This window comes from Neomonachus schauinslandi, chromosome 10 (assembly GCF_002201575.2).
Source record: "Neomonachus schauinslandi chromosome 10, ASM220157v2, whole genome shotgun sequence".
In the NCBI taxonomy this organism is placed as follows: Eukaryota; Metazoa; Chordata; class Mammalia; order Carnivora; family Phocidae; genus Neomonachus; species Neomonachus schauinslandi.
This window is the reverse complement of record NC_058412.1, coordinates 53,071,131-53,083,645: the sequence shown is the minus strand read 5'-3', so window position 1 is coordinate 53,083,645 and position 12,515 is coordinate 53,071,131. Positions and strand designations below refer to the sequence as shown.

Here is a 12,515-nt window from a genome sequence, read left to right as displayed (position 1 = left end):
TCTTTCTTTCTTTCTTTCTTTCTTTCTTTCTTTCTTTCTTTCTTTCTTTCTTTCTTTCTTTCTTTCTTCCTTCCTTCCTTCTTTATTTTTGAAAGTGAAATTTCTGGATCATAGGGTAATTCTATATTTAACTTTTTGAGAAATCTAGACTTTGGAAGGAGATCCGTGCTCTGTTAAGTTGGCCCTGGTCATCCTAGCCTTCTTCTGCACAGATACGGGTGAGCGGGGGACTCCTCCCTCTCTCCAGCATCCACACTGTCCCCATCCCCTCACTTCATCGCTTTCGGGAAAGCAGTTCTCTGCGCCTCTTTCACACAGAGGTGCAAGCTGCTGAAATGAAGCTGACCCTGGTGTGCAGCTGGGCTTGCCCGAGAGAGCGATGTTTAGGTCCGTCCCAGCGTCTCCAGCGAGGGCGGTGCTGTGGGCGGGAGGGGAGGCTCCTCCCGGTTCTTTGAAATCCCACCAGCCAAGCGGGCCGTGTCCGCCCTCTCCCGCGGCCGGAGCTGACCAGGTGAGCGGGCCCACAAGTCCCGTGCCCCCGGGCGGGCACAGCGGGCGGGCGCTACTCCTTGCTCGGATCCGCGCTGAGCCCTGCTTTGAGCGCCAGCGCCCCCGATCCTGCCCGCGGCGGTCGTTCCGGAGCCTGAGCGCCGGGAGCGCGCGCCGCCCGGGGCCCGACTCCCTCCGGCGTGTCCTCGCCGCCAGTTGTCGCCTCTGCGTCCCCGCCTCTCCGGTCCTGGCGCGATTCCCGGGTCCCCAGCCGCGCGCCGGCCCAGCGACCCCGACGTGCCCAGCCCGACCCTGCCTCCCCCCACCCGCCCAACGCCTCCCCGGAGCAGGGACCCCAGGACGTCCGGGAGCCCTGTGGACTCGGCCTGAGCAAGCCTCTTCGAATCAGCTGGCGGTGCTCTGGGGCCCCGCGGCCACCGGGGGCGGGGACCGCCAGTGCGGGGCGGGCCCGGGGCGGGGGTGGCCCTGCCTCCGGGCCCGCGTTCCTAGGATCTGTGGCGGCGGCGCGAGCGCAACTCCAGCCCAAGCCGGGAGAGAGCCCGGAGAAGAGGAGGAAGAGAGGGGACCGGTCCGGTCCCTGCGGGCCTCTGGGAGCAGCAGTTCGTGCCCCCGGGCCCGGATAGAGAACCGGGACCTCGTCCGCCCGCCAGGATGCCGCAGGTACCGAGCGCGCACTCCCGGAGAGATGCTCCGAGGACCCCACGCGGCACGCGCGGTCGCGGGGTGCGGGGGCTTCTGAGGGGGGAGAAGCTTTTCAAGAGACTTGCTTTCGCGCTCATTTCCTCACGGGAGCCGGGCTACCCGTCCCTCTGCCCTTGGAGTAGCCTCGGCGACTCGGTGGAAAAAGGTGGGAGCCCCAGAGGGCTTCTCAGCCCAGGCTGCAGAGAGGCTTCCAGTGATCCGCAGGGTCTGGCCACGGGGCGAGCGCTAAACGACAATGCCCCAGGGGACACTGGGTGGGAAAGGAATGGGGTTCCTCTTTGAGAGGTAAGAGTACAGGAGAAGAGATCGCAGGACAATTTCTCCCCGAGTGCTAAATCTCCCAACACTCCCTGCGCCCCAAGAAGTTTATATTACCTTTTGTTTTTAAAACCTGACTTGGAGTCTTCCAGGTAGCATGCTTGAAGGGTACCCCTGGTGGGGGGGGGGGGGGCGTGCCTCAGAGACACATGGGGCCTGCAAGGGGTGAGGACTGTCCCACCAGGACTGCAGCTGTACCTGTGTGGACCCCAAGACTTGGCCCCCTCTGACCTTTCAGCTCACGCTTGTGCTCACACCTGACAGGGGCATAGGGCAGGGACTGAGAGGGACAGAACTGATGGCTCAGAGGAAGGGAAAAATATAAGAAAAATGGGGGTGAGGAGTTGGGGGAGAGGCAAGTAGTGGCTGAGCCTCATTGGGGTGCAGAGCGACTTTAACCCGGGTCCTCCAAAGACAGGCTCTGGAGATCTCACTGCTGAGGAGTGTGGGCAGCAGGCTTTCCCGGGGCACAGGGGTTGCTAGGTGTCTCCGGTTCCCAGGAACCTCAGGTTTTCCGTGCTTGCCTGCCCTCTCCCATGTTCCTGACATTTGAGATCCTCTCCAGTCCTCAGCTCCCTTACATCCCAGCAAGTTGGTCTGATGTTTTCAGGCTCTGGGCCGGACTGGGACTGCAAGGAGAGGGCAGAGGTTCCTCTTGGTTTTGGGTCCCCAGCAGGGTAGGCCCCCCCCCCCCCCACCCCGCCCTCAGCCCCCATGTGCTTCGGTGGAGTCATCTGGTCAGGATTCCCCTCCCCTTCCTTGTGGCTGACTGAGGAGGCCTGAGCACTCAATAGTAATTCTTTGCAGTCCTAGGGTGTAACACCCTCCCTCTCTAGGGAGCTCCGTGCTTTACAGATGTTATTGATCTGCTGCCTGGAGGATGTTGAAACCCTGAGTGTTTAAGCTATTTACCTCAGGACACACAGCCAGTCAAGGAAGGATTTTGCTCCTGAGCCCCCCTTCTAACCTACTCAGGGATTTAGGCTGTGATTTCAACCCTGCAGCCTCTGCCAGGGGGGCAGGCCTTGGTAAATGCTGTGCCGGACTACCAGGGTCGCAGCGGACTTGGGTGTGGGGACAGGAAACCAGTGAGCAGAGGAAAAAGGGGTCTGCTAGATAGGCTCCGGGATTTTAGAGCTGTGTTTTGCCAGAGGAGGGAGACCAGCTCAGGGGGAGCAGACACGGTTGTCTCATACACGGCTGATGGATGATATTCAGCATAATTTCTCTTAAGCCCCACAGAATCGGACAATTTCACAAAGACCAAGTTCAAGCTGTTAGGACGGGGAGTAGAGTTTGGAGCAGGGCACTTCCATTCTCTTTAGCTTCCCCACACTCAACTTTGGTCCTTGAGCAAACCGGCAGCATTTCAGATCTTCAGTAGAAACGAAATACACTGAGCCGGCGCCTGGTTGTCTCTACAGCAATGCAGCCTCCCCTGTAGGAATGGGTCTGTGGTTTTTGTGCATCTGTTTTCTCTCCCTGGTTCCTTTATTTCCGCTTCATCACTCAGTGTTCGCTCTGAGCAGGTGGCTAATGGGTCTGCTTGGGTTACAAGATGGTTTTGAATTTGGCCAGTTCACTCACATGTGTAGCCAACTGCTTGTATGTCTTTCAGAGGCTTAGGATGGAGCTCAGATACTGTCCCCCAAGGATGCTGGCAGACACATTCTGACTCATTAAAGGAGAGCTGAGTGTAAGCAGAGAGGGGAGAAGACATCAGCCTCCCACACGTCACCTCAGAGGAATTCTAAGGAGCGCTGCTCAGAGCACCACCTGGCCCGATGGAGATCACAGCAGGGGTCATGGATGAGGACGCCAGCAACACCTCCACCACCTTCCTTTCTGTGCCGGCCCCCCCTGGAGCCCACGCTGCTTCCTTCCCATTCAACTTCAGCTATGGTGACTATGATATGCCTTTGGATGAAGAGGAAGATGTGACCAATTCCCGTACTTTCTTTGCTGCCAAGATCGTCATTGGCATGGCCCTAGTGGGCATCATGCTGGTCTGTGGCATTGGCAACTTCATCTTCATTGCTGCTCTGGCCCGCTATAAGAAGCTGCGCAACCTTACCAACCTGCTCATCGCCAACCTGGCCATCTCTGATTTTCTGGTGGCCATTGTCTGCTGCCCCTTTGAGATGGATTACTACGTGGTGCGGCAGCTGTCCTGGGAGCACGGCCATGTCATGTGCGCCTCTGTCAACTACCTGCGTACTGTCTCTCTCTATGTCTCCACCAATGCCCTGCTGGCCATCGCCATCGACAGGTGAGTAAGGGGGCACAGAGACAATAGGAAAGGGGCATTGGAACTGTCCCTTCCTTTACAGCAGGTGTGGACTGATGAGAGAGTTTATTCTCCATCCATGTGGATGCATGGGGGGTTAAAAAGCGGGCCCATTGACTGAATAGTAAGGAGAGTTCTAGTTTCCCAGGTGTGGGCAGGGACAGTAGAGCTCTCCAGAGTTGGGCAGTTGGGAAGGCTTTTGATCCCTCTGCTATGGACATGCGCCTAGATGTATCCGGTCAAGGTCTAGAGGTACATAGGTAAGCGGAGCGTGGAGGGACAAGTTCAAGTTCCAGGCGGGTACCTCTTGAGTCAACTTAGAAATCCTGAGGAAGATTTTCTCAAAATACAAGCAGCCCTTCCCCAACCCCCAGCACCAGCTGATTTTAAAATAAGATTGATGATTTGTTTTGAACAAAATAGAAAAAAGAAAAAGGAAAAAAGGTAACATACTTTTACTTGTTCTTTTTTGTTGTTGCATTAATCAGTTTGCTCCTTTCCGTACATTTGCACATGACGGTATAGAAGACCTGTTTCTAGTGATGGGAAATCAAAGCAATAAGAGCAGTCTATGTAGATCTTTCTTCTGTTGTGTTTAGTCTCCTCGTTTAGGACAATCACTTGTGCTAAGAACCAGGATGGGTTTTGTTCCCTCAGGACAATCTTTGCAAACCTCTCTGCCCAAAGTTTACTCACATTTACGAAGCACCTTGGTATAGTCCAGAGCCAGTTGCCTGGAGGGTCAGGACCAATGTGTACTTGGATCTGAACAGCCCGTCTCTCTCCCTGAACCCAGAGAGCCCGGAGCCCAGATGCCCTCCCAGTTTCGAGGCCCTAGGGCTCTGGTGGAGTTTAGCCTGCCCCTCGCCATCAGGACATCCCAGGGCAGTGTTCCAGGGAAGAGCACAGCAGATCGAACCTGTTTCCTGAAGCCAAAGGCAGAACAACCAGAGATTGGATAACCTGGAAACAGGCCACTACCCAGGACAGGGAGTCAACCCTATTCTCAAGAAGAACCCTGGCTTTAAAAGCATTAAGGGTTGGGGCCTTTGTCGCCTTTCTCCTGGGAGGAGTGATAGGGAGTTCACCGCTTAACCAGCCCCAGCTCTGTCCCCTGTGGAAAGAAAGTGCTCGGAGTTGTCATCCCTGCAGAGGGCTACTTTGGCCAGGGTCCTCCATAGGAGTCCGGGAGCTCCACGGCATTTTAGCCACCCAGGAACAGACCCTGAATCAAGAAAGGGGCAGTCAAGTAGAGTATCTGTCCCTAAGTCCCTTTCAGGGCAGTCAAGGAAGAGCTCCAGGAACCTTGTCTCTGATCTTTCTGAAAGTAGAGGCTGAAAGCATAGAAGGTCCTTTCCCGAAGTTTCACTCCAGCAAGACATCTTTGCGGAGGGGGTGCTCCCAGCCACTAGAAGTGGGGTAGGTTACTGCCTGCTTTGGGGCAGGCCCGTGTTCCCTAGGTGAGATCCATTTTAGGATGTAGGGGCCCATTGTTGGAAGGGGTCACACGGCAGGAGGGCATGGCTTCAAGGGGGACAGAGGCCAGGATAAGTTAAGGGGCCTTGGGTTATTCTGAACATGTAAGAGGTGATGTCTGTGTCAATCAATCCACCTCGAGCTATTGCATTTTTTCACATTCGTATCCTACTTATGTACCAAACTCAGCTGTCTAAAATCCTGCAGGCATTTCTCTTGCAGTGTGAGTTTATGTAATGCAATTTAGATACAATAAAAAAGTTCATTGGAGAACGTGTTTTGCATCGTGGGACTGCTAGTGTTTACAGTGGGGTTGTGATTGGAGACTTGGAAGCCAGACACTGGAGGAAAGCACTGTTGGCCTGCACAGGCCGTCCAGGGCCTTGGCCAACTAACTGGCTGCTCCAAGGTGTGAAGTTACTTTACTGATGTTTGTGATCCTTGCTTCAAAGTATCTGTATGCGTTTTTACCATCTAATTTCACTTTTGTGGTCAGGACCCCATTGATTTTTGTCTGGCCTTGTGTGTTGTTCAGGATGTGATCAGGGATTTTCAGGTTCTATTTGGTTAGTTCGGGACAACTCATTTTTATCTCGATCTAACAAATACACTCCAGTTATAAAAATGCCTTTATTTTTGTTTAATGAAATTGTAGGGGTAATGTTAGTGGTTATTCTGCCACTGCTGCTGCTGTACCTGCTAGCGGCTGGGCCCCGTGTGAGTTCTTTAACGCCTCTCTGCCTCGGTTTTCTCATGTGTACAATGGGAATAATAAGAAGACTGAAGGATGGGTTGCCTTGAGGTTTAAAGGAAGTAATACATGTAATTGTTTGGAACACGGCTTAAACTGGAGTAAGCAACAAATAAACAGTGGATCTTAGAATTTTTAAATGAACGCTTCCAGGAACAACAACAAAGCAAACACAAGTAAACTAATGGAAGTTTTCTATTGAAGTGATTCATTTTCATTGACGTGATTGTTTTTAGGATGTGATGTTTAAAAAAGGATAATGCAAGGTTTCTAAGAAATGCAGTTATGACGCTGTAGCAGAACAGAACTACTTACGTTCTAGCTTCTCTGTTTCTGAGATTGGTTCCGTGGTTCTCGCAGATATCTACGCTAGCACGGCTCTGTTGTCACGGCTGCTCTCTCCCTTTCTCCAGCATGCCTTTGGTTTAAAGGACCTGTCAGTGCCTACTCCACCCCCCCCACTCCCTCCCACGGGAGTGGAGAGAGATCACAGTCAGGCAAACAAACAAAGGTAATTTCAGAAATGCTCTGAACAAAAAAGACAAACACTGAAAGTGACGGAGGATGGGAGCTGCTCCAGGTACGTCATCAGGAAAGTGTCCCTGAGGAGAAGGCATTTGAAGGGAACTTTGAAAAAAAAAATAAATAAATAAAGCCAGCCAGGTGAAGATGGGGAAAACGCATTCCACACAAAGGAAATTATCAGTGCAAGGGCCTGAGACAGGAACAAACATGAAGGGTTCAAAGAACAGAGAAAAGGCTCCTGTGGCCCAGGGAAGAAAGCAAGGCTGCAGCTAAATTAATCTTCCATCTTGTACGCATCTCCCCTCTCTTGCTCAAAAGACCTCTACGAACTCCATTGTCTACAAAATATGGCTCAAATCCCTTCACCTTTTATTATGATTATTGAGTCCCAGACAGCCTCCCAGGCTCAGGCTAGGTAAACACATTTATGTCCTGTTTTCTAAAAGAGGTTGCAATCTTTTTGAGAACTGTCACGATGGCTTGTTACATTTCTATTCATCCAGTGCCAAGCACTTGCTGAGAGTGAAGGTTTACTAAAATCCTAGGTGCCCAGAATTCACTGACAGTAAGAAGTTACAAAAGAAGTAAGACTGAGCTCTGGAGGAGCTTACCATCAGGGGGAGGGGGATGGGGATGGTGGAATAACACTTAGTAAACAGAACATAAAGTAAAGGATGAATTCTAAATGAAATTTACAGAAGGGTGACATCATTGTGTACTAGAGGAGTCAAAGGAGGCTTCATGGAGGAGGCTGACTTTTAACTGGCCTTCAACTAATGATAGTCAGTAAAGGACAGGAGAGGTTTTCCATGAGGGTAGGGCAGTGTTTGCAAAAAGACGAGGTGGGAATGCTTGAGGTATGAGGTCCCTTGGGGAGGTCTGTGGGATCCTCGGGGGCAAGGAACAGAAGCAAGAGTCGAGATCAGAAAGGATAGGGTCATATTCCAGAAGATCTCAAAATCTAGGTACAGGAAGTCAGACCTGATGGAGCGGGGAGCTGAAAAAGATCATCAGAGGACTCTGTCCCCCAAAGTCTGGGTTCCCTCTTGGATGTGGAGACACCTGCACTGGACTCAATGTGTAATCCATAGATCCCAGGGGAAATGACCAGCCAGCCTGCCCACTGACCGCTCTTCTTTTCTGTCTGCATGGGGCCAGCTAAGGTTTGAGTACCTGTGCTCAGCCTTAAGAAGCACAAATGCTCCCCAGTGAGTTCATTGATGGGGCTGACTGGCCTGGGGCGTGGGTTCTGAATTCCCTGATGATCTCATGAATGGCCTAGAAGCTGCTGCAACCACCATTTCCATGGTTTGATCTGGGGCTGGGTCCTGGGGATAGAGGAAGCCCAAATTTTCTTTGCTTAATCACCTAGCCCACCCTCATCACACAATCACTGCTTAGATGTTTCTTTGTCCAGCAGCCTTTATTCTTTGTTCTCTGGGAAATGTAGGCTCTAAGTGGATCTGGACCTGAGCCATTATACTGGTAGACACATAGGGCAAGCCAAGGACATACACATAAGTAGAGAAAAGTAGCTGCCATTGCCTGACTCCTTGAAACATCAATAGGTAGAAATCAACTGCGATGGAGAGAAAAGAGAAAAAGGATGCTAGGATTCTGGTAGGATGCCAGGAGGGTAGAAAGAAGGGTAGAAAGAATTGCTCCAACAGGAAAGGGAGGGAGGGGACAAGTGGCGTATAGGAGACCCAGCTGGATTTGGAGCAAGACATGGATGGCTCTGCAGCAGGTTCTGTCAATTTCTAGCTGTGTGGCTTTTGGCAGGTTATTTAACTTCTCCGAATCTCAGTTTGCTCATCTGTGAAATGGTCATCTTTGTTCTCTTACCTATTCAATAGACCTAGGGACAAGTAATGAGAAAGTGGATTTAAAAATGCTCTGTATAGGGCGCCTGGGTGGCTCAGTTGGTTAAGCGACTGCCTTTGGCTCAGGTCATGATCCTGGAGTCCCAGGATCGAGTCCCGCATCGGGCTCCCTGCTCAGCAGGGAGTCTGCTTCTCCCTCTGACCCTCCCCCCTCTCGTGCACTCTCTCTCTCATTCTATCTCTCAAATAAATAAATAAAATCTTTAAAAAAAATGCTCTGTAAATTGTAAGCTGCTTTACAAACATAAGCAAGTATTACTATGCTAGAGTTCTGGAGTTCTGATCCTAGCATAGCCAAGACTGCTGGCAATCCTTGAAACAGTTTTGCAATTTTCTTTTTGGTAAATGTATTTGGAGGGCTTCTTGCACAGCTCCTGGTGCTAACCCTGGGGTTGGAGTCGGGGTGAAGGCCAAGAGAGCCGGGATGGGATAAACATCTGATGGGGAGTCACAGGTTACCCTGAAGATTAATTTTGATGTGAAGATAAATAGATCGAATAAAATAGCAAGTAGCAGAGAACTTGAAAATGAACTATTTGCCAATAACAGGTAAAAAAAAAATTGCTGTGTATACCGAATAGCTCTGAAAAAAGACATTTTAGGTTGCTAACCATTTCTTGTAATTAGAAACCTCTGGTTGTTTATGTGCAGTTGATGCCGGCAGGCTGGGTCTGAGCGCCCAGAGGGGGTCCCGCAGGACCAGCCAAGAGGGGTCCCTGGCTGCACGCAGGACAGAAGGCAAACACGAGCCAGCACGAGGTGAAAGCAGTTTATTGAAGGTTTAGAGAGAGTGCAGGGACAGACAGAGTGGGAGACTCAGAAAGGAAAGGAGGGACTCTCTCCTTTGTTCGAGGTCTGGGGATTTTATTGGGGACTATGGTCTAGTATACGTGTTCTCTCAGGCATCCAGGAACTGGTTAGAACAAGGACCAGGGCCCAGGTGCTACTCCTTGGAGCTGGGGGTCTTCGTGTTGAGATGTCTGGAGCCGGTGGTCTGGAATATGCATCTGATGGCTTTGTCGGGTCATTCTCATGTGGCCCTTCCTTAGGTGATGTCTATTCTAAAGAAATCATTAACTCCTTGTCCCTTCCAAGGAGGACATATACTCTTTGCATTATGAGGCATGTGTAAAATGGGGGTGCAGTTCCTAGCAAGAATAGAAGCAGGAAAAGGAGGAAAAAGCAGATTTTTATGGAGTCCTTTAGTTCCCCTATGTCACACTGTCTAACTGGAACCTTACAGTATCTCTGTGAGGTCGGCGAGGCGGATGATATTCCCATATTACAGATGAGTAAATCGAGCCCATAGGGCTAAGAAAAGTGACTCAAATTCACATAACAAGTTTGTGGCAAAGCTGGAATTAGATTCTTGGTCTTCTGACTCCTAGATCGTCATCCTCTCCTGCTGGTTCATTGAAAAAAAAAACCGCTCTGATCTTGAAACATCATAAGGACTTAGGAAGTTGCCACTGAGAAAGGAAGGAATAGAATTATACAGTGAAAATTCATATAGTAAACAAGTATAAATATAGAAATATTCTTTGACAGAATAATCAATAGAACATGGTGGGGCAGCTAAAGAGGGAGAGAGTGAGTGAGAGCAAAGATACTAAACTCTTAGTACTTGTTATGAGTCTGAGTGAGTTTGGCGCAGTCATTGTAGTGGGAGCACCGCGGTCTTTCTGAAGGGCCCATACACGTGCATTGCCAGGAGCATTGCCAACACCCTGCAGACATTCCCATCCCACCCTTCAGTGCTCGGGAGATTGACAAGAGTGACAGGGACTGTTGCCGGTGGCAGAGGACATCAAGCAGCCAGCTGGGTGTACAGAGGGTGGACCCAACCCATCCAACTTCATCTCACATCTCTAGAAGAGAGCAGGAGTCTCACTCCAGCGAACTCTCCAAATGACACTCAGTGGAGCTGGCTGCCTGTGTTTGGGGGAAGAGGGACACAAATAGCAGGAATATAATCAGGAAAAAAAATAGGAATGAACTTCTTCCAATCAAAATCCCAAGAACGATGACCTCAAAGGCATTGGTTTCAAAGGAAATAGAGTAGGTCTGGCTTTCCTTCAGGCTTCTCTCACATTTGCTCTTGGCTCTACCTGGGAGAAGCCATGGACACGTGAGAATATGGCATTGTTTAGCCATTCCCTCCCACTTCACTCTCCATCTTTCTCCTTCTCTAACTTCTACCCCCTGCCAGACACAGAAAGTCTTCCAGGAAACCAGAACTCTCTGGGAAGGAGGCTTTCATACCACACAAATGACTCATACCCCCAGAAAGTGCTCTCTCTTTGTTCCTGGACCACTGTGGCAACAGCAGTGTGGTTTTTTGGGAAAGAACAAAAGCAGTATCTTTTACTGTCTGATGCTTTGTGGTTAAAAAAAATACATTCAATGTATATTCTTGATTGATTTTTCACATCAACCATGAGATGAGGTTAAATGTTTTCTGTCGAGGGTCCTGGGGTATATGACCTTGAGAGTGTCACTCATCTGTCTCCAGATTCCATTTTTACACCTGAAAAATAAGGTACATTGTACCTTATTTGCGCTCTTCCTTCACTTTTGCATACGGAACAATATTTTTAAAAATGTGGAATGAAGACAAAACTTTGCCCAGGGCTCCCACTGGAAAGGGCAAGTTCTCCTGACAACTCTTTGGAATTATCAGGCCCTCTTAGCTCTAAACGGTGGGGTTATTAGGATGAATGGCCCTGGACACAGGAAGGACCTGGGAATAGTGCCAGGCCAGAAGCCAATGGGAGGCATTACTACTACACTTAATAATAGTTACCATTTATCGAGTATATATCATATTTAAAACTGTCTCCTTCACACGTACTTGTCAGTTGCACCTTCTAATATTGTTGCCGAAACAATATCACCCAGAACTTCCTCCTCACAGTCGTTGACCCTATTTCTGTTCTTGTCCTAGATATCTGGCCATTGTCCACCCGCTGAGACCCAGGATGAAGTATCAAACAGCCACTGGCTTGATTGCCTTGGTGTGGATGGTGTCCATCCTCGTCGCCATCCCTTCCGCCTACTTCACAACTGAAACGGTCCTCATCATCGTCAAGAGCCAAGAGAAGATCTTCTGTGGCCAGATCTGGCCAGTGGACCAGCAGATCTACTACAAGTCCTACTTCCTCTTCATCTTTGGCATCGAGTTCGTGGGCCCCGTGGTGACCATGACCCTGTGCTACGCAAGGATCTCCCGGGAGCTCTGGTTCAAGGAGGTGCCAGGCTTCCAGACGGAGCAGATCCGGAAGAGGCTGCGCTGTCGCAGGAGGACGGTGCTGGTGCTCATGTGCATCCTCACCGCCTACGTGCTGTGCTGGGCGCCCTTTTATGGCTTCACCATCGTGCGCGACTTCTTCCCCACCGTGTTCATCAAGGAGAAGCACTACCTCACCGCCTTCTACGTGGTCGAGTGCATCGCCATGAGCAACAGCATGATCAACACGCTGTGCTTCGTGACCATCAAGAACAACACCATCAAGTACTTCAAGAAGATCGTGCTGCTCCATTGGAAGTCTTCTTACAATGGGAGTAAGTCCAGTGCAGACCTCGATCTTAAAACCACAGGGGTGCCAGCCACGGAGGAGGTGGACTGCATCAGACTGAAATAAGCCGATGGACCTTTCAAAGTTTAAGCAAAGACAGACCTTTGGGACACTGACCAGTGTACTAGGACACAAACCATCAACCAAGAACCCTTGGTTTGCTGCAGAGAGCAGAGTAAATGGACAACTGTGTGAACACTGTGCCCAAGGAGCTCAGAATTTCTAAAACTGATGTGACTAGGTACCAGCACCAGTGGCCAACATTCGCTAAATGTCTAATTTGTGCAGAGTAGGCACTGGTGAAACGTGTATGTGTGGACAACATTTAACTGGCAGAAAGAAATAGGGATTAAGCCAAGAAAAATACTGGGGCATAGAGAGCCTGAAATGAGAGATTTTCCAGAAGGGAACCCAAGTAGGCATCTAGGACTGCGGTACATGTGTTTGTAGGGTAATGGTCTCTCTGACCATCTCAGCTACTCATCAGA

At 50.2% G+C, this 12,515-nt stretch overlaps 1 protein-coding gene across 1 annotated transcript; it reads left to right on the top strand.

Moving 5' to 3' along the window:
* Positions 1-3,314: 3,314 nt before the first annotated feature.
* Positions 3,315-12,149, top strand: PROKR1 (prokineticin receptor 1). Its single transcript, XM_021699229.1, has 2 exons — positions 3,315-3,799; positions 11,397-12,149. The coding sequence occupies exons 1-2, from the start codon at positions 3,315-3,317 to the stop codon at positions 12,091-12,093; spliced, it is 1,182 nt and encodes a 393-aa protein (XP_021554904.1). The 3' UTR covers positions 12,094-12,149.
* The last annotated feature ends 366 nt before the right edge of the window (positions 12,150-12,515 follow it).

Coding starts and splice junctions, on each gene's coding strand:
- PROKR1 (XM_021699229.1), top strand. CDS start 3,315: ATGGAGATCACAGCAGGGGTCATGGATGAGGACGCCAGCAACACCTCC. Junction 3,800..11,396: donor CTGGCCATCGCCATCGACAG/GTGAGTAAGGGG, acceptor TTCTTGTCCTAG/ATATCTGGCCATTGTCCACC.